This window comes from Musa acuminata, chromosome BXJ2-11 (genome assembly GCF_036884655.1).
Source record: "Musa acuminata AAA Group cultivar baxijiao chromosome BXJ2-11, Cavendish_Baxijiao_AAA, whole genome shotgun sequence".
Lineage (NCBI taxonomy): Eukaryota > Viridiplantae > Streptophyta > Magnoliopsida > Zingiberales > Musaceae > Musa > Musa acuminata.
The window spans coordinates 22,688,366-22,715,484 of NC_088348.1; the positions used below are offsets into that span (position 1 = coordinate 22,688,366).

General features: G+C 37.9%; 3 protein-coding genes across 4 annotated transcripts; 2 read left to right on the forward strand and 1 right to left on the reverse strand.

Annotated features, from left to right (window-relative positions):
- The first annotated feature begins 5,745 nt into the window (after window positions 1–5,745).
- Window positions 5,746–11,199, forward strand: LOC135626316 (NPL4-like protein). 2 transcript variants are annotated; one of them, XM_065131541.1, is made up of 3 exons: window positions 5,749–6,816; window positions 10,739–10,837; window positions 10,931–11,199. In XM_065131541.1, exons 1-3 carry the CDS (start codon window positions 5,821–5,823, stop codon window positions 10,991–10,993), a joined length of 1,158 nt encoding a protein of 385 aa, XP_064987613.1. In that variant the 5' UTR covers window positions 5,749–5,820; the 3' UTR covers window positions 10,994–11,199. The 2 variants fall into 2 exon arrangements, with proteins under 2 accessions (XP_064987612.1, XP_064987613.1); XM_065131540.1 differs by having other exon boundaries at window positions 5,746–6,816; window positions 10,739–11,199.
- A 964-nt stretch (window positions 11,200–12,163) lies between these two features.
- Window positions 12,164–13,400, reverse strand: LOC135627269 (ferritin-like catalase Nec2). Its single transcript, XM_065133289.1, has 3 exons — window positions 13,042–13,400; window positions 12,744–12,969; window positions 12,164–12,602 (listed from the first exon to the last, which is right to left on the reverse strand). The coding sequence occupies exons 1-3, from the start codon at window positions 13,380–13,382 to the stop codon at window positions 12,222–12,224; spliced, it is 948 nt and encodes a 315-aa protein (XP_064989361.1). The 5' UTR covers window positions 13,383–13,400; the 3' UTR covers window positions 12,164–12,221.
- A 1,749-nt stretch (window positions 13,401–15,149) lies between these two features.
- Window positions 15,150–23,816, forward strand: LOC135626318 (probable serine/threonine-protein kinase At1g54610). Its single transcript, XM_065131542.1, has 7 exons — window positions 15,150–15,765; window positions 15,859–16,143; window positions 16,231–16,548; window positions 18,986–19,213; window positions 20,542–20,642; window positions 21,197–21,317; window positions 23,164–23,816. The coding sequence occupies exons 1-7, from the start codon at window positions 15,379–15,381 to the stop codon at window positions 23,470–23,472; spliced, it is 1,749 nt and encodes a 582-aa protein (XP_064987614.1). The 5' UTR covers window positions 15,150–15,378; the 3' UTR covers window positions 23,473–23,816.
- The last annotated feature ends 3,303 nt before the right edge of the window (window positions 23,817–27,119 follow it).

The window sequence follows — 27,119 nt, forward strand, 5'->3', positions numbered from 1 at the left end:
TTATGTCCCTTAGTCAAATAATTTTACTTTAATTAGATCATTTTAATTTTGATCAATCAAAATAATGACTTAATATATTTAATTATACATGTGTGACTCTTAAAATTCTAACAAGTCAGTTATTTAAGATGATCATTTTCTCAAGTTGATTATATCATAAGATGATTGATCATAAAATTCTATCACATCCTGCAAAATAATTATTTCATTCAAGCCAACAACACTCTCAAGACAAATCACGCCCAATCGACAATCATGTTATCTAGTTGCATATAACTTCACATTAGACATGTCATACTTTCAAAATGGTCAAAGTCAAATTTGGTTAAATGGGTTGTCAATCAAATTTGTTGTAAGGAATAGGAGAGGTTCAGAGCATATAAGGTGAATACCGCATACCATAACTCGTTATTGAGAAAAATAATAATAATAATAAACCAACCTATTTTTGAGGCTTGGGCTACTCTTATAACACCACTCAGCCACCAACGTAACCTATTTATTGCTACTCAAGTTGATAATATAAATATTATAAGAGAGCTCTAATCAAGTACCATGTTCGACACCCCCTTAAAGGCTCTACCAAACTAGGGTAGGTCAGGCAAGATATGCATCCAAGTACATGTTAGGAGCTAGAAAAACTTAATACTTGAGGCTTCAACCCTCTCTCTCGCTCTCTTCTCTCTCTCTCTCTCTCTATCTCTCTCTTGATAAATGTGACATTATAAGATATCTTCGGTTGGTGATAGAGTGGAATCTCTTTTGAACTTATCTCCTCTTATCCTTCTCGTCCTGCAAAAAACATTGGACTCATCGACGAGCGCTCTTTCACATCATCCATGATGATAGGATACTAGATAAGGTGTTTCTTAAGCCCAAATCATTGTAGGCAATAACGTTACATCTTTACTATATAACTTTCTATCGTTTAGTATGTTTGATCTAATTCAAAATTGTTAGTTTGGCAAGTCCCATAGTCCCACATCGGGAAAATCAGACTTATTGTCTCGTCTTGGAACTATAAATAAGGGCCTGGGCTTTGAAGTCAGATGTACCACAGACACCACAAGAAGTACAGCAGGCATCACAAGAAAACCTGCTTATGGTTTGAAGTCTTCTTGTTTAGGAAGCTGAAGGTGTTTTATGGCCTAGGAACATTTCCTAAGGCATTTGTAAGTGTCCCTCTTTTATAATAGTAATTTGCTCCTCTTTCTTCCGTGGATGTAGGTCAAAGTCATTTGACCGAACCACGTATATCTGGTGTTCTGGTGTTTTGTTTGTTCTTGTCGCTTTTATTATTTCCGCTTTATTGTATTTGTTGTGTTGTCAAAATTACCCTTTGGTAAATATCCTGCGGCTAGCTCTAACAAAAATTCATTTATTTTATGATTTTTAAAGAGAGAGTTTTTACAATGAAGAAAATATCGAGAGTTCTCTCTTGTCAATCGATTATTATATAGAACCCTCTCTTTTGGATGCTCTTAATTATGTGATTAATCAAATTTGAAATCTTTTTTTCCTCCCATAGTACTTAATATGATAATGAGTTTTTTTTTCTTTCATATATCTCATCATAGGCGGAAGCCTTAAATATTCTTACCGAGGGCTAAAGTTAATCCATGGAAAACTCTTCACTTAATCTCATGACATCTTAACTTTTTAATTTTATTTAAATAATTTACTTTTCATTCGATTTAGATTCATCTTTCCATACTATAATATGAATATCAAATCTTAAAATTATTTTTTTATATTACTTACTTTAATGTTACAAAACTCGATGAACATGTCTCAATGACTTTTGAGAGAGGAAATTTTATGTGAATTTATCTAAAAATTGATTTATCCATGCCCTTAAAAAAGGACATTTGGATTGAAAAATCTTATACAGAGATATTTCAAGTTATATGTTGTGAAATTTTTATTAATCTATTTTATACGTGGTTATATTGGACACGAGAATTTTGATTGCCCTCAAAAGAGTCCAATAATAATATCCTCGAAAGATGATACGAGGACATCCTTGTCTTATTCCTCTTTGTAGCCTCCGGAGCAATCACTCTTTGGAATAGGATGAGCTTGGGAAAGGCTTTTAAGGTTGATAATAAAAAACTAGACTCGATTAATATATGGTTTATAGATTTATGTGAAGCATAGACATGCGCCTAGGAAAAAAAAAAAAAACAGCGTGTTTTGAAAACGTAGAACAAAATGATATAACTCTTTATCAAGAAAGAACTAAAATGTATTCAAACTCATAAAATTAAATCAATTTAAGAAAAATAAGATTTAAATATTTATTTTTAGACCTAGTATCATCTTATAATTGATACAAAATGAACGAATAAATAAGATGAATAAGATATCATGATTTAAAATAAAACTAAATTAGTGATCATAAATTAGTAAAAGTATAGATTATAAAATGACATTCACTCGGCTAAACTTAAAGTCATAAGAATATTGTTTGTCTATGCTTATCTTTATAATTTTAATTTCTTTTAAATAGATATTAAATGTATTTTTTTAATAAATTTGTTTAAAAAATTAAATCAAATAACCATCCTGATTTAAGAATAATATGTATTTAAATCATATTTTATAAATATTCTAAGACTCTACTAGTTAAAACAAACCCAAATAATAGACTTAGTTTTTTTAAAGCCAAAATAATCTTTTAAAATAGAAGGTCGACACTAGTTTAAATTTATATTAATGATAATATATTTCACTAATTAATATTTATGTGGATCATTTGTCAAGAGTATAAGTTAAAAATTTGAAATTGGTCTAATGGATAAATTAATATTTTTCTTAGGTTATAAATTAAATAATATAATGATAAAATTTTTATTAGTCAAATTAAGTACACTCAGGATCTAAATAAAAGATTTAATATAAAAAAACTCTAAAGCTATTAATATAATAATGAGTACCTTCACAAAATTTGAGATGGATAATGATAAACTCTTTGACTAAAGATATGATAAAAAAAAATTTGTATCTCACTGTTACCATACTAGATAATATGTCCAATGTCGGTCTTTGTATTGGATTCTAATTAAATCACTAAACAGTCTCATTTTAAAGACATAAAATTAATTTTTAAATACTTAAAAGAAACAGTATCTCTAAAATTATAGTATCTAAAATTTGATAATTTTGATTTGATTGCTTATATTGTTATTGTAGAATATAAAATAAATAAAATAAGTACATTTAAAACATGATAAAATCTACATCATACACTTGTTTTTTTATTATCCAAGAAGTAAAATTCTATCACACTATCTACAACTAAAATAAAATATGTTATGGTAGACGTAACATATTCGAATGAATCACACTTTAAAGGACTATAAACTTTGCTTAAATAATTATCCCCAGTATAATTATACTAGTACAATTTACTTAACAAAAAATCATATTCAATACTGTTAGACTAAGTTTATTGATATAAACATCATTCTGTTAATAATCAAATTAGCATTACATTTTTTTCCATTTAAGTCTATATTTAAATACTCAAGATTTTACAAAAATCTTATACTAAGCAACTCAACTAAAAATTCAAGAAAATAAAGAAAACTCAAGCAAAGCTTTAAGAGAGAATTTAATATTTTGAAAGCTCAATGATGATAGATGCATCTCGATCATAGCTGAATAAGGTATTTATAGTCTTAAATGTCCCAAAAATTTGAAACAAATATAAAAAAAAACTCGAAATCAAGAATATTGATGGTATTATCGCCTTTCCAACCAAACTGTTATTAATGTGTTGAAACAACACGATTAGCACTGTCCACTATCCTGAGCAGTACCACCAACCAATGCGTTGCCAATAAGAGCGCAAAACAGCTAATGAACCATCCCACTTTGATCAAATTCAGCTCTCTAACTTGATATTATTCAAATATAATCCTCAACTTCAAGCAAGACTTTCAAATAACAATCACTTTTTTAGCATATCAATTTATCTTTCTTCGTTATTTGATATAATATCCAATCGTGATATTTGATCATTCATTATAATGTTCAAGCCTTTAGCACATATTTTTTTTGACATACGCTTCGATTGGCTCTTAATCGAGGTACACTCATATCACTTAGTTTATAATAACATTAGTTCCTTAAATTTATCGATTGATTTCATTATCGACATCTAATATTTAATTAAAGATACATAAGTAGTTCAGTAGTTCATGTAAAAACACTAATCGAGAAAGATGCTTCTTTTAAACATTGTGAAAGATAAAAAGATCAAATAAATAAGTCCATTTGTTTGGCAAGTAGTATTTCTTATATTCTCTAAGGTTATTGATAAAGTTGCTAGTGAATTTTATCATACTAATTGTATCGAAGTTCATATCAATCTAGGAAGAGAAAGATAACATAGTAAAAAGAAAAAAATGAATAAGGTGGATCTACAATATATAAAAAAAGAAGAAAAATAAATAGATTTTATCCCAAAAACTAATTATCCTGGTAAGAGATGGATAAGCGGAATACGAGATAATACAACTATATATATATATATATATATAAAAGAAACGATAAGGCATATCGATATTAAATATACAAATGTATTATGGTCACCATATATATAATAATTTTCCATAAAGAAAGTGATTATTCTCAATTTGAAGAATTTATTGTGAGTGTGCATATTGGTTTTTGTTCTATATTTATGACCCATTATATGAAATATGAGTCATATATCCTTATTTCTTATGTTGACCCTCCTTTATGTATGTTATCATATTGACATTGGTTGCTTCTATAACAAATGTCATAGTTGGCAACTATGACCAAAAAAAAGAAGGTTATCTTATGAGCATATGAACAGTTTGACTACTTGTAGAATATGGGCTGATGAGGGGAAGCATCTCAGCCTCACATGCTTGTAGACACTATTGAATTGGAAGGTGTTCATGGATAAAAGTGATGTCAACATATATTTCCCCATCTTAGTATTTAGAAACATTTCTTATATGTTCATATTTTACCTAATCTTTCTAGTTTTCAACACTAGAGAAATATTATCATCAAATTGGCATTTACCTCCATATTTGAGTTGGGCAGCAAAACAAATGAGGATCCAACTGAACACAGTTTAACTCAACTCCGATAAAATATATATTTTTTTTCCGACAATACTAGAAGAACACTAAATCATATTAAAAATATTATAATCGAAGAATTTTATACCATTTTTTAATGTTCTTCTACCACAGCAATGAATTATATTTTTGTGAAAATGCTAGGCATAATAAGATTCAACTTTTTAAAAAATATTTTTAATAATACTAGAAAAATACTGTAATTAGAGAATTTTATATCGATTTTTAATATTCTTTTTACGATAGCTATGAATTATATGTTTGTAAAAATTTCAAGCACAGGATTCAACTTTAAAACAAACTTCGTTGGATGTATTGAGTTACAGTATTTTTTATAAAAAAATATAAATATAAAAAATTATTACGAAAAATCGATCTAATTCGATGGATTGGTCCATAAAAAAAAAGAGAGAAAAATTAGTCCATAGGAAGGAAGAAAAAGGAAAACATGAGAATCGATCTAATTGGGTGGATTAGTCCATTAAAAAAAAAAGAGGACGAATAGATAGTTGACTTGTCTTTGAGGAATGAAGAGGTAATTTAATTGATAAAGAAAGTAAAAGGAGGGGGGAAAAAAAAAACCCTAAAATGAAGATTTTTAATTATCTTCCAACTATCACCAACAACAATATTTATTCTTCCTTCCACCTTTTTTCCAACTCGATCACTCGTGAATTAATCGTCGGATTGTAGGAAGAAGATGATCCTCCGGATCCGCAGCCGAGACGGCATGGAGCGCGTCACCGTGCCGGACCCTTCCACCGCCACCGTCGCCACTCTTTGCTCCCTCATCGAGTCGCATCTGGGCGTTCCCGCCACCGTCCAAACCCTCTCCCTCGATCACAACCTTCTCCTCCCCTCCAAGGCTCAGAGCCCAGCCCTCGACCCCGCTACCCCCCTCTCCTCCCTCCCCATCGGCCACGGCTCCATAGTCTACCTGTCCTACCCTGCCGACCTCCGCCGTGCCGCCGCCGCCCCCGCGCCTCCGCCCTTCACACCCGCTGGATCCTTCGGCCGCCACAAGATGACCATCGACGACCTCATCGCCCGTCAAGTCCGCGTCGCCCGCCAGGAGTCCCCCCACTGCGACGCCGCCTCCTTCGACCGCGACGCAGCCCACGCATTCCAGCTCTACGTTGCCGACACCCTCGCCTTCGCCGTCAAGCGCGCCGGTTTCCTCTACGGCCATGTCGACCAGGCCTCCCACTCCGTCGCCATCGACTTTGTCTACGAGCCTCCCCAGCAGGGCTCTGAGGACGCGGCGGCCCTCTTCCGCGATCCTGACGAGGAGGCCCTCGTTGAGGCCATCGCTGCCGGCCTCGGCATGCGTCGGGTGGGATTTATCTTCACCCAGGCCGTCGGCCGCAAGGCCGGCACCGCCGAGTACACCATGTCCGGCCGCGAGGTCCTGCAAGCCGCCGAAATGCAGGCCGAGGGCGGCATCCCCGAGTGGGTGACCGCCGTGGTCAAGCTCGATGTTGCGGAGGACGGCGCCGCAGACGTGCACTTCGAGGCCTTCCAGATGAGCGACATCTGCGTTCGCCTCTTCAAGGAGGGATGGTTCGTGACGGAGTTCGGAGAGGATGACGACCCCAGGGTGTCGAGGATGAAGAAGGATGTGGTTGTCGGGGGCAAGGATACGAGGGAGGTTGACAACGATTTCTTCTTGGTGCCAGTCAAGATCTCCGATCACCAGGTCAGTTGGATTATACATAATCTCTCTCTGCTTATTGGATTTCTTCATGCTTCTGACGCTCGAAATGATAAATCTTATTAGATCCAGATCTCCTTTAGTCTTTTACTATGTTCATCAGATCATATCTTGGTTGAATCAGTTCTTTCTATGACACTAATATCAGATCTGATTGGAAGCATCCGCTTGATCTATATGGAAAGGCATCCGCTTTATCCATATGGAAAGGAGATCCATCTCTTTTGGTTCTTAAAACCGAAATGGAAGTATCCACTTGGTCTATACGGAAAGGGAAGGTCGTAGAATCCTTCGTTCTAGCTATTAGGAATCAGAATCCTGATTAGGTTGGTTATGGACTCTGGACTTAATTGAAAGTCTTTGGGATGAACAAACCAATATTCATCATCTCGTGCCGACCGATGGTGTCGGTCTTGGCCTGGACAAGTGTGTATCGATCGATATGAGTGTACCAAATGTTAATACGTTAGCATCGGTTTTTGAAAATTTAGCCAAAAAATGATTGAAAAATTATTGAAAAGTAAAAAACCCTTTTAATCCTTTTTTATGCTTATTTTATAGGATTTCAATTCAATTTCGATAAGAATAAAGCGCAAATGAGTGATAAATGGTTAGTAATTGTAGGTTTTTAGGATGAGATAGCGAATTTATCTTTTTTGGATCGTTGAGGAGCAACTTTGTCTCACGATCCTCCATTTCTTCCTTGATCTTGAATCATCATATGAATTGAGATGTTAGATTATATGTCAAAAGCTTTATAATTTCAACAAATTAAGTAATAAACGAAAGCAACTTGTATATATATGCTTCTACCACTAAAATGAACGACGAGACTCCATCTTCGGTGGTTGAGGTGCTCGATCATGTAAATTTGTATATCAATGTGATACGTATGTTGGACCCAATCTTAAAACTGTTCCCATTGATGCATCAGCATGGTAACACTTGTTGCCTGCTTGTCATTAATGACATGTGTTCAAGGAACCTCTTGAGATAAGTATGATTGTGGCATGTAGGGGTGGGGAGGTTGGAGTACACTAGAACTTTTGTTGTCATCACTGACTTGCTGCTCTATATCGTAAGAACGATCAGTTTTGAAAAAAAATGATTGATTATTGTTGTACATCTTTTGTTTGTAGGATCCACCATATGAAGGTTGTGAATACAACGAGCTCATATCCATGTCTATATCATAAGGTCATATTGCATGTGCTTTAACTTATCAATTGCCTTCCCCTTTCCTTTATTCTTGCGACTATAAACAATGCTTGGATCCTCAACCCCCATGATCTAAATATTGGGTGGCATGCGTAAAATGTTGCTCTTGCTCTTATGTCCATGCCTGAAGTAGTCGGAACCGATTATGGTGCTCAATTGAGAAAGAGAGTGAGAAAGAGTAAGTAGGAAAGAGAGGGAGAAAGAGTGTGAGCTAGGGGGAGTGAAGGAGATGAGAGAGAGGTTTTAAAAAGAGGGCAAACAACCTAAACTAGAGGTCGGACGATCAAATTGACTATTGGACCTGCATGATTTGACCCAATTGAATCGATACGATCGGAATTTGACTTGATGTAGGTCGATAACTAGTTTTGACTGCATCATGGTACACCTCTCGCCTGTTACATACTGCCCAAAATGGGTTGGTATGTGTACCAGTCGTCGGATAGACCGATATGTTCTGTCTGTTTTGTATCGTATCGGGTGGTATGACCAACATTGGAACAAGCTAATATTTGTTATGGAAACTTTTTTATTATCCTGAAATCTCTAGAGGAGATTCATAGTCAGTATATGTGTTATGCGATGAGGACTGATCAGGTCATGAGTCATTGCGTAAAAGTAGGCACATTATGCAAACTCTACAAGTTCCTATTGGAAACTTTGCATATTGTATTCATGCTAATGGTGAATTCGTTTCATGTGTAAAACCTATTCATGCTTTGGTATTAATGTAAGATGAGCCTCAAATGAAAAAGAAAATGCAACATTTTATAAATAGATCGAAGTTCTTCTTGTACTTAGATAAACTGATTAGTATATTAAGTAAAACATTTATTGAGAGTCAGATGTTAAGATGATCACTTTTCAGGTTAAGGCACGGATGATGGTGCTTGAAGAAGCAAACAGCCAGATTCAGGCAAAGAAGAGAATGTTCAGTATACTAATTTGGTTCTACCTGGGTGTAGTACAGACTCAATATGGCGTCTAGACTTTGATGGGAAATGCCTTACCCGGAACTTCTCCAGATCTGGTTATATAGAGATTTGCAAGTTAAGATATAGGTAGATCTGAGATGAAAATGTAACCTGACTTTCATATGTTTATAAAACGAGAGGTAGATGAAAGTAATAATTAAGAAAGGCAGTGAGAAGTACAAAAGATACTAGGAGGAAAGGGGCCTGCAGGCACAGCTGAAGTCGGATTTGCTAATAAAAGTAACATTTATTGGTTTTCTGCAGATCTTCCTCCTCGTAAAAATACTAGTTAAGCTAGACTCAGACTCTAAGTTAAATATTTTAAAAAGAAACAAAAAGGGCCTAAAATAGCTGCCTGGAAATGCTCCTAAATTGTTTAGACTAACATCTTTTCTCTAGAACTTCATGCCCGGATGATACTCTAGAATAGCAGATCTTTCAATTCTATCACCATTATCTTTTTCTCTTTTAATTTGTATGGCTATAAAATTGTTCCAGGTTTCCGAATAGAGGAGTAGGGATGCTAGCTGGTTAATATCTATCATGTCTTTATTTAGCAACACTATAAAATCTAAAAAGGTTCAGAAAAGATTCAAAATGTCAGATGACATTCAAATCAATCATTGCATGTAGCAATCTGATGTTGGAAAAATTCATGTGAAAAGCAATGAATTTCACATGACAAAAGAAACATGGACTTGAATGGATGAGCCATTATTAGAAGGATTGTAGTTTGTCTTTTCCAGATTATGAAGAATAAAGATAGTGCAACTGGCTTGCTTATGAGTATTTCATTTGAAGCACATCTCGTTTACATTCTTCCTGATCAAATTCTTCAAAATCACTCTCGTCTCTCTAGGAAGATGTGTTTATAGTCTAAGTAACTCAAATTATTAGTTGCCATTAAATTGATCCTGAAGTTGTTTTAGTATTTAGTTCAATCAAATATAGTTATTCAAGACTTTGTCAATCAACATGGATAAGCTACAAACATTAACTTAAATGTTTTATGACTGACAATCAAATTCTGGTCAATCTTTTATAGTTTGTCTAGACTCATCAAGTATGTTTGTCAAACTGTAATTGGAACGACACAGATATTTAACTTCCTGTTACAATTTAAGCTCATGCAACCAATGTTCGAACCTTCAATTTTCTTTAGACCTATGAAGAGACCAAAAGTAGGGTCAGTGACAAGCTTAGCTATTTGCAGAAATATTCTTGTAATTACGAATGAACTGTTAGATCATTGAAGCAAAATGGTACTGCATATGGTCATGCCAGATGTGAATCATTTGTTGTTTTTGTTCTATTTTGATATTCACAACTGCGTTTCATGTATGCATCAAAGTAGATCTGTTTGCAATTTTTTTTGCATAATTTAGAAGTGTCCTTAAAGTTGCTGAGGTTCAAAGAATGGCCATGCTTCAGTTTTTGGAGGAAGATAATAGGAAGAGAGGTGTCTAGCACTGGTTGTAGATTTTTGATGAAGCAAACGTCATATTGTTTCTTTGACATTTGCTTTATATGCTGATTAGCCTGTTGTTTAAAACTTGATTGATTCAACTAAGATGTGGAGTGCTCACTTGCATCAGAAGCCTAGCAGTGTTAAGGTGCATTTCATTAGATCCAACAACCATCATATATGCCATTGACAATTCCACATTTTATCACTGTACGTTGATATAATTTTTATATGCTTTGATTTTCTGCAGGGGCCATTATCTTCGAGTTTTCCTATAGAGAACCGGATTACTCGAGTGACCCTCAAGGCCCTAAAGAACCACTTGGATCGGACAAAGCACCTCCCGTTTGTAAGGCGCATCTCCGATTTTCATCTGCTTCTCTTACTCGCGAGGTTCTTGGACGTAAATGCTGATGTACCAACGCTCGCTGAATGTGTGCAGAAGCAATCATCGGTGCCAGAAGGTTATCAGCTTCTGATAGAATCCATGGCTGCTGCGTCTTGAAATTATATGCTGCATGTACGAGTCATACAAACCTTGTTAATTTTTCCTGTGTAGTCTCTTTCTTATGGACACTTTCATGTAGATTTACTACTTGCGATACAATTTTTTTTTAGGGTCAATTTACTTTGAGTTGGTGAACTTAAAATCTTTCTATTATGTTGATCTTTATAATTAACAACATAAAGATGATTGATTGCTTTGTCTGATATTTAACTTCATCATGTCTTCCTCTCTCATTGATTCCCAACCGTAGTTCTTTACCGTTGGGAGTCTTGATCATGTGTGCTTCTAAGATGTTAGGTGGTTCTTATATGAGTGATTCAATCATTATTGTACCTAAAATTTATGCCAACAAATCACACTTATCATAAGTGTTGAATTATTTGTCTGCGTCTTATCACTCCACTTAAATATATTTTTCATATGCTTGGTGGGGCCATTGTTTTAGAGTTTTTCTATAGAGAGAATCCGATTCCCACTGGTAACCCTGAAAGCTCTCTATAGAACCATTTGGATCATGGAATGTGCTTCTTAGCAGCTACGGACAAAATATGTCTAGAATAAAAATATTATGTTGAAAATTTGTATAAAGAACCATTTGGATCATGGAATATGCTCCCGTGGTTTAACCGTACTCTCTCTATGTTGAAAATATTATTATGTTGGTCGCTAAATTACATTGTTTAGTAACCATAAGTGTTTAATTTCTTTAAATTTCGTCACCATAAGTGTTTAATTTGGCAAAGTGACAACATCAAGTAAGAAAGCGTGACAATATTTATGATCAACGACAGTGTCACTAACATCGATCACTCTACTACGTATGTCTGTCTGTCTGGTGACAAGATGATGTATTAATATTTGGTTTGCTAAAATCTGTCACTAAAATATTTAATTACATTTAACAATGATTGATAACATTTAGGATGATGGTCAAAGCACTATGGTGATGATAGTTCCATTTTTTTTCTTACAAAAAATACTCGCTGTAAACATGAGAGGCTTTGAATCAATACCTCCACCAACCTTCAATTTTTCCCACAATATATGTATACTATAATAATATGATGTGATGTCACTTAAAGCGGTTCTTTTTTTTATTTCGCCAAATGTTATACAAATGAACATAAAAAAAAAAAAGCACTGGCAAAATAGATTCTCGGTCGTCCTAAGCCTCAATTTTTATTCTCAATTAAAAATGGCATCCCCAATGTTACATACATAGATTCTATGCAAATTTAAGAAGCCCTTTGGCAATGGCACCATCGCCACCATTCGGCAAGAAGCCTCCGGGCGTTCCTTCATCGCCGGTGCCATAAACGATCCGAAGGATCTCCGCCGGCGTCCTCTTGTAAGCGACCGAGTTGACGTTGGCCGAGAGTACGTTGCTGTTGGTCTTGTTCTCGGCTCCCCAGCCGACGGGGACGAGAAGGCCTTCGTCTTTGACACCACAAGAAGCCAGCTTGTTCCTTAGCTCTGACACCTTCGTGGTGAACTCTGCCACTGTCAGGTTCTTGTAAGGTTGGACGACCTCATTCGCTCGCTCGTACAGTAGGGTTCTTATAACTGCATCTTGCCCAGATTCAACTGCCAACAGTCCCGCAAGAAGCTGCACCAAGTATACAGTACATCGGATACGGTTAGTGTTCTGCATCCGCTGTGTAGCTACACATAGAAGAGACGGAGATATATATATATATATATATATATAGGGAGAAGGAGAGAGAGATTAGTTGAAGGGGGATTTTACTCTCTTGGAGAGATAACCGTTGATGTTGGGGTTGGCGCCCACGTAGCCAACGAGCCCAACGTAGGGGATTACGTACGAGGCCAACAGGTAGTTGACGCTGTTGAAGTAGGGGTCGAAGGGAGGGTCTAGATGGAATCCAAAAGCGTCATCAAATATCTTGGCGAAGTGCTTGCCGCTGAGATCGATCACTGGCCTGGGGAAGCCACCCACCAACGATTTGATGGCCCTGAGAAGCGAGAACAGAATCATCGTAATGAAACACAGCAAGTACGACATATATGTATCATGCGTTACCGACCTGAGATGACCGACTTCCTGATATCCAAACTCAGCCATGATGGCGCTGGTAACGTTATCGAGATTAGCCTTGGTGGCGCCGATGGGCGGAGGTCCGCCCATGACGAGCTCAGGGGCGACGGCGTCGAGGCCGTAGCCGAGCGCGCCGTACAAGAACCAGTCGGCCTCCATGTGTTCCAGGTTAAGCGCGAACTGCAGCAGGTCGATGTCGGTAGGGAAGATGGGGATGTTGATCAGCGGCGTCGGCACGGAGCATTTGGAAGCGGCATGTGAGAGGCCGACCAGCCCAAAAGAGATGAGGAATAGAAAGGAGAGAGAGAGCACAGACGCGGATGCTGACATGGCGGGTGTCACGGTAGTGCTGTGTGCTGGCTGCTGCTGAGGGACCGTGGGTTGTTTGCTCCTCCATTTATAGAGCGCTAATGGAGGATTGGCGTTACGTCGATTGATCGGACGCAATGGTCATTCCCTATTACGACACACAGTGTGAAGGGAATATATAGATGTTTGCTTAGGAAAGAAATTGTTTGGACATATTACGATCTTCATAGGAGGAGGAGATGTGGCAAGTTACTGCTTATAACCCCAAATTATCTCGTTCATACATCATTCTGGATAACACTCATATCTTCGGTATAATTTTAGACAACATAAGGAATGAATACTTAGATAATAAGATTGGTTCTTTCTCCATCATCACATAATAAGGAAGTGGTGGTCGGTGGTCTTCTTCTCTCTCTAGGAATGAATCACTCGTCTTCACCTTATGCATGCGTCAGGAACAGGAATGGGATATTGTGTCGCCTCCTGTCCATTATTTATCATTACCTACAAAACTTTTCCATTTTAAAGCACACCTCGACGATGGCAGAAAAATGATTTAGGATAGAATAAACAATGGTGGTTTATGGATGATGGATTGAATTCTAAGAGCGATACATGGAGACTCGGATCTTCATTCTGATTAGCTTTTATATCAATGTCATGTCCGCTGATATCTTACGATGTTTGCTTTTCTTATAAGGAAACAAAGAACATCTTTGCCTCTAAATGCTCCGATTGCATCACCATCATAAAAATTCCTTACCATCTATCTCTAGAAAGCATAAATAGAAGAAAAAAAAGTGAAATTAGTACACTATCAGTGCACATTTAAAACGAGATAAAAATGAATGAAAAAGCTTATTTAATCAGTCAATTGATAAAGGTGTAGTCATGATAATCGAATCAAATGAACTGCTTTCTCATCCTGGTAGGCCATTGCTTCAGAAAAAAAACAAAAAGAACTTCAACACTCCTCTATGATCTATTGAAGAACTGCAGAGGTCCTTGAATGGAATATCACAATTCAGTCGGTTGTCACGGTCCACACGAGAGCATCCCAACGAAGCCTACTGAGCCGCAGGACAGCGATGCCACAGGCAGCTGGTGGGAAGGGGACGGAGAAAGGTGACTGCCAGATTCCAGCATTTGCCTGATCCATGGAAGCTTTTGAGAGCTTTCTGTCTTGATGGGGAGTATGCTGTTGGCTTGGACTTTGACTGGGCGGAGCAACCCAAACCGTCTGCTGCTCTGCTACCGCTGCTCCATTCTGCAGTGACGAATGGTCTTCGGAGAGTAAACTAGCAGATGAAGACAAGTTCAAACGGAGATCACGTGGAAGATGTAGTCTCGCATGACCTCATTTCAGTACAGTGTCACCTCAACAGAGTGTGAGACGATGTCGGTAGTCAGTCTTACGTGGTCTGACTGAACCCACTCGTATTGCGGGTCGGATCGGGTTACATCACCCGGTCCATCTACTCCATGTAGGATCCGAATCCACACACTCCCAAGTCTTCCGTTTGACCTCCTCCGCCGCCGCTTTGCGCTGCCACTCTTTCCGTTACCGTCTCTCTCCTATTTAACAGTGAAGTAATTCTGAATACATTACTGGAACTTCATACCGTCGTCTTTGCTCTTGTCTTCCGCAAAGCAACTTACCGGTTGGTGTAAAGTATAAACAAAAACCAAACTGGATATTACCTTGGATCTATTTGCCTTTGTTTGCGCGAATCAGCATACCGCTTTGTATCCCCTGCTCGTCTTCTTCCTATTTATGATTGCCCTTGTTTTTCTAATGTATCTTTTCAACCTTCTCCTCGCTTCCCAAGCCGGCATCTTTTTCTCCGCACACAACAAAACATCGAATTAGAACCCGGGAAACGACGAGCCCCAACCCTAAAACCAGGGCGCTCCCGTCGCCGGAGCTCCGATCGAGCCGCCGGTTATCCCTCCTCGGGTTCTCCTTTTCCTCTACCTCCGGGCGGCGGCTGCGGCGGCGGTGATGAGCTAAGCTATGGGTTGCATCCTCGCTAAAGAGGCCTCCCCCCTCCCCACGCCCTCCTCCCTCGGCAGCCGCCGGCGGGAGAAGGATCGCACTGTCGCCCCCGTCGCTTCCGGCCGCAAGTCCCAGGCCACGCTGCCCAGGAACGAGACCGTCGTCGATGCCTCTGCGACCGTCACCGACGTCGCCACCCGGCAGGAAGATGCGGAACGGCCGGCAGGGAAACGTCCGGCGCGGCGTCGGCGGCAGAGGCCCGAACCGAGGCTGAGCAACCCTCCCGATCACGTCCACGGCGAGCTGGTGGCCGCCGGGTGGCCCTCCTGGCTATCCAATGTCGCTGGGGAGGCCATCAAGGGCTGGACGCCCCGACGCGCCGACACCTTCGAGAAGATCGACAAGGCTAGCTTCCACCTTTACTTCGGCGGTCTCTACCTGTTTGCCTGTTTCAGTGAGGTTTTGCTACTAAAACCAGCACTTTTTGTTGTGATATAGATTGGGCAAGGGACCTACAGTAACGTTTACAAGGCTAGGGACATGTTGACGGGTAAAATCGTGGCTCTGAAGAAGGTCAGGTTCGATAATATGGAGCCAGAGAGTGTGAAATTTATGGCAAGGGAGATCCTTATTTTACGAAGGTTGGATCACCCTAATGTGGTGAAACTGGAAGGTCTAGTGACTTCCAGGATGACTTGCAGTTTGTACTTGGTGTTCGAGTATATGGAGCACGACCTTGCTGGTCTAGCTGCGAGTCCCACGATTAAGTTTACCGAGCCTCAGGTTGGTTTTTCAAGATATATCCACTCTATTCACCTCTTAGATGTATCATCTTTCTCATGCCGGGTTTCTGAATTTGTGCTTGGGCAGGTGAAGTGTTATATGCACCAATTATTGTCAGGATTGGAGCACTGTCACAATAATGGTGTGCTGCACCGAGACATTAAGGGTTCCAATCTCCTGATTGATAATGAAGGGTTACTTAAGATCGCAGACTTTGGCCTAGCTACGTTCTTTGATCCTAACCATAAGCATCCAATGACTAGCCGGGTGGTCACTCTGTGGTACCGGGCACCAGAGCTTCTCTTGGGAGCCACTGACTATGGTGTGGGTATAGATCTTTGGAGTGCAGGCTGCATTTTAGCAGAGTTGTTAGCCGAAAAACCTATTATGCCTGGGAGGACTGAGGTAATTGGTTGATTTCATGCTATGCAACGTCCAAATTTCCACATGGTACATGACAATAACTTCTGAGGAAGAAGCCATAAAAAGTTTATTGTTTTCCCTTTATTTGGTATTTAACTATCTTTCGGTATATCATTGCCGATACAGAAAGATGATAATATAAAGAACATGTTATATACTGATTAGGAATTTAAGGTGTATTTATCCACATATACAGGTTACGTTTTGGCTCTATTGAGCTAAAGGTACCTGTGTGAGAGTGATGGTAGGCTTGATGATGGTAGATGATGAACAATTTGTAGAGAAAATTGATGTAATCAATATTCTGATGAGAGTCATATATTCTTGTGTTACATCTACTGAAATCATTGTTGTAATAGATTTGTTAAACCAAGGTGTGATAATCAGCAATAGATATTTGCTAGAAGAAAACATGGTGATCAGAAACATGATTTGTGATGGCAAATTTAGAATGTTTGCCATAACAAAGGATATAGGCTTTGTTGAAGTGCTTAACACAGTTTTGAAGGTAAAATCCTGACAAGAATGCAAGTCTAGAATTGTCTTTACCAAAAAGAGAGGATGCGAAGAGCACAGTTGAGAAGCCAAGCCAAAAGATTGAGGATCATATGGAATTGGCTAGTTGTGGCCAAATTTAGGTTACAATTAAAAAAAGAGATGATAAACATTTTATTGAAGTTTGAGCAAGTCAAATTGAAGTGATGAATCAGGGATCTGTTTAAGTTTCCTTTCTATGGTCTGATCGAGATAACATAAAATGCACAGGCAGATGGGTACATATGTGCTTCTAGGATTTGTTAATAGTATAAGGCAAGACAAGGAATCAGTGGAAGTATGATATTATAGCTCAGTTCCATGAACACAGAATTGTAGTTCCTGTCGACTGATCCTTCCAAAAGATTCCCTTTGTGTGAAGAAAAACATGTTGACATGATATACCTGGTTCACCATAGCTCGATCAAGTATTGGTTGGCGATACCCAATTTTCAAAGTATTGTTCTCATGCAAGAAGTTGCAAAATCATCTGAAGATAACCCATCTGTTATGATGACTAACCAGAAGCAAGCAACTTCTGGGAAGTAGTGAGGGGTAATTTGGAAGTGAAGATAGTCTAAATATTTGGCTAAGAGTGACCAAGATCAAACCAAAAAATATAGAGAACATTTTGAAGCATGGTTGGCCATAAAATATGTTGGACTTGATGTGTAAATTGGGACATGAGATATGATTCATAAAAGTTGATCAAAAGAAAAAGATTATAAGATAAAACAAATTACAATGTTCTTCATTGTAAGTCGAGATACATTAATGTGGGTTTCGATATATATTTTCTGATTGCATCCTTTTTCTTCTTACATTATAGTTGAGGGTGGAGAGATCCAATTATACATGATAATCTTATGAAATGAACTATTTTAGATTGAATTCTTCTATCAGCAATGCAGCATTTTCTGGTCTTAAAAGGTAGCATTGTACAAATTATTCTGTCTGGGATGAAAATTCAATCTCAGAAGGACTAGATAGGCTTGCATCTCTAGTGGACTTGTTTCTAAAAGCATTCAATAAACATTTCTAGGTATACCCTTCTCTGTGAAAACCTGACGGACAATGGGGCCTGTTAGAAAAATGTGCAAACAATTCTGAGATTGACTCTGGATGTTTGTACATTTTCTTGATCCTTTATTGGATTGTGCTCTTGCTTTCTCCTACTTCTAGGTAATTTTAGCTGTAGTCTGACTATATCAATCACCTTTGAGGGGCTATAGTTTGGTATATAATATGCTGGCAGAACCTAAGTCACATTCTCTAGGAGATCAAGGTAATACAAGTTTACACCATCAAAATGTATCCAAAGCTCTTGTCAATGCTAAGTGTGAGGATGGTCACTATATGTGGCTTTCCTCCTGCAAGCAGAGAAATTGTTAGTGCCACTGTAAAATTGGTCAGTTGATTTGCAAAGGATTAGTCCACTAAATCCCTTAACAATCAAGAACATTTGAGGGTATTGACCTAATTTCGTCCATAATTTCAACTCAAGGTGTCAATGTATAGGAGAGATGCCACAATGTAATGTAAAGTTGCTAATTGAGGTTGATAAGGACATTGATTAAGGAGTAGGGGAACCAAGAGCTTATAAATCCACCGGGTCACCTTTATCCTTAGAGGTACCTTTTGGAGCTCACGAGTTCCGAAAGGACAACCGTGCGGGTGTGCTCATTGCCCAAAGCGGACAATTCCTCGTGGACCGACCAAATATTGACTTATCAAAGGTATTGCCTGGACATTGTTACAAGTTTAATTTTTTATACATATACTACCATGACCATGCTGATAACACATAATAGCACAATGTTTTTGTTGTTTCTATAAGGTTTCTACATATCATGACTGCTGTGTGATGAATGGCTTCATTTATCAGGTTGAGCAGCTGCATAAGATTTTCAAGCTTTGTGGTTCCCCTTCAGAGGACTACTGGAAGAAGTCAAGGTTGCCACATGCCACAATTTTTAAACCTCAACAATCATACAAACGTTGTATAAAGGAGACATTCAAGGATTTTCCACCATCATCATTGCCATTAATCGAAACTCTTCTGGCAATCGATCCAGCTGAACGTTTAACTGCCACAGCTGCATTAAATAGTGAAGTGAGTTCCATATTGTATGATATCTGTACTCTGGACAACAATTTTGTTAGTACTTGTGATGGCCTGATCTTTTTCTTTCCTGCTATGAAGCTCATTGCACGCTTGATAATAAGGCTGTTTTGTTAATGTCATGGCCTTTTCACCGTTTTGGTTTCTATGAATGTTTTGGAAGTAGATGGCACCAAATGGATGAGGCATTACGGGTTGTTGTTGTTATTTTTGAAGGAACTTCTTATTAATATATTTTTTATTTTATCCTGCTCATTCTTGATAGTATATTTTCTGGTTATGTTTTTGGTTACTTGAACAATAACAAATTCATGTTCATGTAGAAATTAATCAAGCATGATATTTGCTTAACTGAAAAGCTCTAGTTCTATATGTTTTCTTGTTGTTACACAGTAGTGGTAACTGGTAACTCTGGGCACTGCTTTATGTCAATGAAATACTTTTATAGTTCTCACAAGGTCCTAGTCTTAGACTCGAATCCTGCCTTCGCCGCTTACCCTTTTATAAAAAAAAAAATTATGACACTTGATTTTTAGATAGTTGCGAAGATCAATAAGAAGACTATATCTGATGCAAATTTTGAAGCCTCCTCTCTAGGATTGTTCTGTTTTGGGTATAATACTGGCACATGCATTGACACGTATAATATATGCAGCCTACTGCTTCAGTTATAATCATGAGCATTTAGCTCTTCTTGCTCTTTCTCAATCCTTCCCTTCTTCCACTCGTCCATTCTTTAATTTCCAACAATTCCAATTGGGCAAAACATTGGTCAGCTATCTGCCTGCCATAAGGTTGCTACCTCCTCTAGCTGCCCAATTCAAATTCCACCATGTAGGGGAATGTTCTCTATGCATGGATTTTGTGGAATCATGGCTGAGGAGATTCCCACAAATGATGTGTCAACCACTATTAAGTTCACAATATTCCTTTTTTTTTTTATGCCATGTGGCAAGGTACGTCTATTGATTTGATGCAGTGGTAACTTGGCATCTTAAATTGACAAGATTGACTTAGCATAAATTCAACATTTGGTCTGATGAGCCCTGCCTCTTTTTCTCATCTAACAAGAGAAGGAAAAACTTATATCCACTGCCAAGTTAATCTCTCATTTGCTGAGATCCATCCATTGATTCAGGTGAGAGAACGGCATGCTAGATTGGAATTATCAAGAAGTTACTAATAATAATTTGTTATTAGCTCCATGCTTTGCTTTCCCCACTTATATGTATTGGCAATTTATGTGCATTTTTTTCCTCAGTATATGTATCTCTTTATTGTAATATGATCAACTTCATGACCTGCTTTGCCTTTTGTAGTTCTTTAGTACTCCACCATATGCATGTGAGCCATCTAGCCTGCCAAAATATCCTCCAAGCAAGGAGATGGATGCTAAACTGCGGGATGAAGAAACAAGAAGGTTTTTTTTATTTACCTTCCTATTGATTTCCTTGGTCTACATCCAATGAATTCTTTTGATAATGCTTCAAAACCTATTTCTCGGTGAAAATCAGTTCTCATATTTTCATTATCACATGCTTTTTTTATTAATAGGGTCTGCTGGTGATTCAGAAATAATCTGATCTTATAAATGTCTGGATATTCCTTGTAGTAGTGTTTGTCCTATGTTGTTATTCTGAAATTGTGTTTTATGCGGTTGATATAACATAGCAGTGCCATAATGATACTCGATAATAGTGATAGTGTCAGTGGAGTAAGATGAGTCTTCTATATAAGTAATTATTATACTCCGTCTGAAAAATAATGGCAAGCAATATAGTTTGTTACCCTTTAATCAAGTTTTCTATGAAAGTATCAGTTTTTCAATGAATGCTTGTCCTGTCTAGCAATTATTAGAGGGAAAGTTATGGCCACAAGGACATTTAAGATATCAATGAATCGTGAAGTGATTTTGGATACTGAATTGTTCATTTCAAATATATTATATGTAATTAGTGAGATCAACTTATGCAGACTGAAAACTGCTGGAGGGAAAGGCAACATAAATGGAACGAAGAAGACACGCACACGTGACCGAGCTATGAGGGCAGTTCCAGCCCCAGATGCTAATGCTGAACTTCAAGTAAACATAGATGTATGTTAAATAAACTGCTACTTTTTATGTCATCTTCTTATGATTGATGTTAATGAAATTGTTCTGCTGCTATGCCGAGTATTTAAGTTAGTTGTTGGTAACCAAAGTTATTTTTTGAAACATTGGATTACATACCTTGTGGTCTGGGAATTCTTTTTCCATAATTTATGACCATCTATTGTACTGATAGTAACGGACCTACTACTTGTAGGACTTAATTTAGACAATGAAACTGGCCGCCAGGAGTTGGACAACTAGTGACCTGCAATCAAGGCAGGAACTGTAGGAACTTCTGCTCCTCTGGGTACATCATAGTGTGGGTTCCGACCTTTATTAGTTTAGGAACTAGTTTAAGCTGAAAATAGGAAATAACTTGCATGGAATTATTTATTTTAGAAGCTCAGCATGTAAAGATAGTATAAAGGATATAATAAAAGATTTCAAAAGAGAGTATATGAGATATGAGAAGAGGTTTAAGGAGCCTGTATTGCAGAAATACTTTTTGCTCACAGCACAATGTACGGATATTTTTTTCTTCAAATGGTGAGATTAGTTCAGACCTAATTAGATGCTTCTCGGTAAATTATCAGCATAACTAGTTTTTTCCTTTATTATCCAGCATACTTGGTTTCTGAAGGAAGTTGAATCCTTTTGCATTTCCAAGTCAGCTTATTGAACATCAAAAAAAAAAAAAAGAAGGAAAAACGAGCTGAAGTTCAAAACTGCACTTTATTTGATCCCTTAATCTTATTTTGTTTGGTTTTAGTCATTACTTAAAATTAAGCTATTCTAAAATTGTTTGAATAGAATAGCTTCGTAGTTAAACCAAAAGCCATATTTATCTTGCTAAAGAATCATCTAGTTGATTTCCCATCTACACATATAAGTATTGAATTAATGCTGTGGGCCAAATAACCAAGGTTTGACTTCTTGGTTTGGTACCAGTTTCAGTGATGTCCTGGACCGGTATGGTACCAGTATACCAATATTGCTGAGTATCAACCAGAACTAATAAAGAAAAACAAATACCAGTCTGTGTGCACTTTATCGATGGGTATTTTAAAGTACCCTGTAACCAACTTGGATAATTTCTAACTATACATTTTCTTACTGAATCTCAGCAGAGTTAAATGGAAGTAAAAGATACATATACCCAATCCCAAATAGTTGGGATGTTACAGCTCGTTGTTGTTGTTTAGCTGATGAGCAAGCTATATGATGTCACAAAGGTGCAAGGTTTTTGCTTAGAGTTTGCCATAATTGACACACAACATAGACTGTTAGCAAAGTTTGTATATCATATAGTGTACATATTTTTATTCATTCCAATTGTGTTCAGACTGTTACTTAAGCATGAACATATAAGACTTTTGCAGCGATGATCTTCTAGCATGCATAGTTCTTTTACCTTCACCCGTCAAATATCATTCATATTTCAGCATATGACCAACCTGAATACCTTTTGAGTTCATGAACTATAACCAAAGGAAAAGGCAACACAAGCCCATAGAAATTCCTGTTTGCTTCAAATAGACAAACTTGTGGTCTTGACAGTTCTTTAAAATTTTAATGATTATTTCTTTCTCTGCCACTGGTGTTTTGTACTTCATACCCATTTAGGCCTTGACTTTAGAATTAGTCTTAAATTGTAGTGGTTGGACACATTCTCACTCATTTTGGCAATGGAGAGTTTCCGTAAAAAAGAAATTATGAGTGAGTATACTCCGAGTATACTCCTAAGAGGCTGCTGTTTATTTCTAATATGTAACTAGAGCTGTAACTTCTATTACCATGCAGCTTCCATGGGATATCTATATAACATGTCTTTTCTTTTTGTAACTAGCAGAGAAGGCGTCTGATTACACATGCTAATGCAAAGAGTAAGAGTGAAAAGTTCCCCCCACCACACCAGGATGGAGCACTTGGCTACCCACTGGAGTCCTTGCATCATATGGATCCTGCATTTGACCCCCCTGAAGCTTCATTCGGCACAGTGTTCCCCTACCAGAAAGGAGGAATGACAGCATGGTCTGGACCATTGATTGATTCTGCTGCTGCGGGAAACCCAAGAAGAAAGAAAAAATCTGCGGGCAATTCTCAGATACCGACGAACTCAAAACAGCTTGCAGGTGCCAGTGCTACTAAGGAAGCATAGCAAAACAAGGGCATTAGTCAAGTCAGATGAGATGCATGCCATATGAAACAGGCAAATTGTTTATTACTTGAGCATTGTCATATGCTGGTGTAGTTAGAAACCCTATTAATTGGATGGCCAGGTAAAAAGTAGCTTTCTTCAACCCCTTTCTTTGTATTTCTTCTATATCTGTTGATTTTTTGTATTGTTAGCCTTGAGTCAGCAAGACGGAGAAGAGTCTATTGGTGCCTTGTAAATTGCCTTTTTTTTCCCTCCTTTTGGCCTTTTGATTCCCGTATTAAGAACTGGATTCTGGTTTACGTTATTCGACTCAAATAAATGTCTGGAATCCTGGAATTTCTGAATCCTTCTGTATTTTAGTTATATTCCAACCGTTCTGCCCCATGAACATTTTAGGTTTCTGGTTACTGTTATTTGAAAAATGTGTTGTAGAAGTCCTGATTATGTCCTGATTTATCTCAAGGACATTTAAAACATTATTTGGATGGCACTACCATGTTATAATACAAGTTCTACGGATATTTTATCCTTGAGCAAAAGATCCCAACCCCAAATAGTTGGGACTTTTCTGTTTTGTTGTTGTTGTTGTAGTAGTAGTAATGGGTTTATGATTATTAGGTAGTGAAGATGTGAAATTAATTGGTGTACCTATTCTAACTTTTTCTATTTGCATTACTTTTTTTTATCGCAAACAGATTCTTTTTAGTGTACAGCAGCGTGTTAGTCTTCAAATTCTGGCTTTTGGTGAATTTATCATGCTGAGTTCAGGATAGTACTGCAGTGAACTGTTTTGCTGTTGATATTGAGGATGTTTCTCTGAATGAAAAAGAACATGATTGGTGTTTCTAGTGCCTTGGTTGTCTCCTGAACTGTTCCATAGGGTGGTCGGGACTTTTCAAGAACCATTTGCCCCTCACCGGAAGTCATATCTTTGTGGTTCATGGATCGGTAGCATAAGACAGCAAGCATTTCCATTCTCAGGTTTCTTTACACTAAGGTCATTGACGACGTGGATCAACCTCTCGGCTATCTTTGCAAATTATGGTGGGTCCCTTTTGATCTCAAAAGTTTGTACGATAGAATTCATATTTGATTAAATATATAGTGGATTAATTATATATTATTTCATATAATTAGTTATTTTTATCAATTTTTAAATTTTAAAAAATTACATTAGTATTCGTATAATCATGAAAGTGAAATATCCATATCCATTTATCGATGATTTTATCAACAAAAATAAAAAGTAAAAAGATAATTTAAACATTTTAATTGATGGTAATGGATGACGTCGATAGTGGTAGACAATGATGTCGTTGGGGGGTTATGGGTATGTATTGTGGATGAGAAGAGAGATGGGGAGAGGTGATGGTTGTTTTATATTTGCATCGACGTCGATATACTTGCCAAGTGATGAAAGGATCGCTCGGCATCTGCATCAATACCAATACAAATGTAGAGCAACGTCGCTCAGCGATTACATCAGTGCCGACGTAGATACAGAGTGATGTCACTCGATAACTTCATCAACATCGATGCAGATGTTAAACAGTGTCGCTCGGTAATTGCATCAACGTCGATGCAGATGCAAAGCGGCCTTTATCTCTCGTTGTTATTCTCCTCATCCACAATAGCCATCCGTGGGCCCTAACAATACTATTGTCTATTACCATCGATGTCGTATATTTTTATCCTTTGTTTCCATATTTTTATTAGTAAATTTAATAGCGTTAAAATAAATAGATCTAGATGTTTCACTTTCGTTACTATATGAAAGTCAACGTAACTTTTTAAGTCGGAATACTAAAGAGAACTAACTAGAAAAGGTAATATGTATAATTAGCCCACACTGACCTCTCGAATCAATGAGGTTCAAATTATAGTGACAAGGCAACGATGGTAACCAGCCATTGACGCAGCTGAAGAACAGAGTGAAGGCTGAGCTTTCGATGAACGAAGAGGCTAAAAGGATTGGCACACTCATACCGGGGAAAAATGGGGTGTCTTGTTCTTCACCGAGAGCAAGGTATGGCAAATGGGGTCCTCTGTTTCGGTTGAAGGCAGGCTTTTGAGCTTTCGATGCTGGAATATTTAGAGCTGATATATCTGGATCCATAAGGTCGGCATGGATTGAGGATGTGGATCTTCTCAGAAATGTGCACGATGATTCTTGACAATGTTACCATACTACAAATGAATCTTCTTCACTTGTCACGATAACATGATTTTTCCTAATCTGCATTGGCATTCTTATGGTATTGTTTTACTGCTCCTTGAAAAGATTCTGCAGAGATCTTCAGCCTATCATCGATCCAATGTGGTGAAAAAACAAAAGACAGTCGTAATCATGTCCGCTTTAACATTCTAATCGTCGGAAAACACAACGTTCTGCAGTGATGTGATCTGCGCACCCACGGTGCATTCACTGTTTGGATGACCAATTTGGATGACACTCCAATCTCTTACCCATCCAACGTGACTCAGCTCCAAAGGGATCAGATAGATCATCCAAAAAAGGTCTCCCTTGTCCAAATCATTTGACATGGATTGGTGGATTTCCAATTCGATGACACACATGTTGGAGGATCTTCCAAAGGCAAAGGAGAGTGGAGGGTGATGGAAGAATAAAGTGCAGAAATCTCCTTTCTCGAGAATTCCAGATTTATCTATCTATGATACCAACTTCTGTACCCTTATCTAAACACAACACATTCCCTGTGGAAGTGGAAGTGGAAGTGGATTCTCTTCTGAGGGCCGCATCTGTCTCCTCCAGTACTCAAAGGTTATCATCACTTTCAGCTAGCATCATATCTCATGCCTGAATTCATAATGATCGATATACATCTGTAATAGATGAAGCTGTAACAAGCTAAAACATGCGACAGTCCGAGCTCAATGACTTGGTTGTTTCTCTTGGCACAAACTCATACCAAGCCTCTGTCTATGTTCTATGATCGTGTCTCCTCTTTCTTGGAGACTTCCCTTCCTATTTTTCCTTGTGTCGCATCCGATCCACGAAGAGAATGCCCGTTTTCCTGGCAGCATGCTACAGTCAAAACAGAGATGAAGTGTTCATGCTCGGGTCGCAGCAGCACAGATTAAAACATGTTTCCTCGATGAGGTCATGCAGATGTAGCAGCACAAAACACGAGCAACATCGGTGGTGGCTTTTCATCCAGCCAATGGATAAGGGAAACAAAGAAAGAAAGAAGGATTGCAACCCAAAAGATTCTGCTACAGCCAAAGACCATCGGAATCAACTGTCGCTTCACGTACAGGATGAGGATTCCACTATTTTGCGTGAGTCCCGTCTGTCCCACACAGTTGTAGAAGATCTTATGCTTCTGTTTCATACACCAATTGTTAGCCAATGTTTCTCGGAAGTAACTCTTTCGATGCAGAAGACGTTTGTGATGGTCATTTCTGATTCCACTTCGTTCTGGGATTCATATGTAGCATTCATCCACCTTTCATAACTGAGATGAAACGAGTGCTTAACATGAATGTGTATCGATAACCATTTGTTGCCAGTCCATCAAATCAACTAGATCATTGCATATTGTAATTTCTAGTACAATTTGCAAGTTCATTACCGAAGAGATGAAGAATATCGAGGTAGATGTATGGAGCTAATCGGTAGAAAAAGA

What these genes read in the sequence shown, in the direction of transcription:
- LOC135627269 (XM_065133289.1), bottom strand. Translation starts at nt 13,382, where the DNA reads ATGTCAGCATCCGCGTCTGTGCTCTCTCTCTCCTTTCTATTCCTCATC. An exon ending in CAGGAAGTCGGTCATCTCAG is followed by an intron (nt 12,970 to 13,041) that starts GTCGGTAACGCA and finishes CTCGCTTCTCAG; the next exon opens with GGCCATCAAATCGTTGGTGG. An exon ending in ACGGTTATCTCTCCAAGAGA is followed by an intron (nt 12,603 to 12,743) that starts GTAAAATCCCCC and finishes TACTTGGTGCAG; the next exon opens with CTTCTTGCGGGACTGTTGGC.
- LOC135626316 (XM_065131540.1), top strand. Translation starts at nt 5,821, where the DNA reads ATGATCCTCCGGATCCGCAGCCGAGACGGCATGGAGCGCGTCACCGTG. An exon ending in TCAAGATCTCCGATCACCAG is followed by an intron (nt 6,817 to 10,738) that starts GTCAGTTGGATT and finishes GATTTTCTGCAG; the next exon opens with GGGCCATTATCTTCGAGTTT.
- LOC135626318 (XM_065131542.1), top strand. Translation starts at nt 15,379, where the DNA reads ATGGGTTGCATCCTCGCTAAAGAGGCCTCCCCCCTCCCCACGCCCTCC. An exon ending in TTATGCCTGGGAGGACTGAG is followed by an intron (nt 16,549 to 18,985) that starts GTAATTGGTTGA and finishes TTCATTTATCAG; the next exon opens with GTTGAGCAGCTGCATAAGAT. An exon ending in CAGCTGCATTAAATAGTGAA is followed by an intron (nt 19,214 to 20,541) that starts GTGAGTTCCATA and finishes TGCCTTTTGTAG; the next exon opens with TTCTTTAGTACTCCACCATA.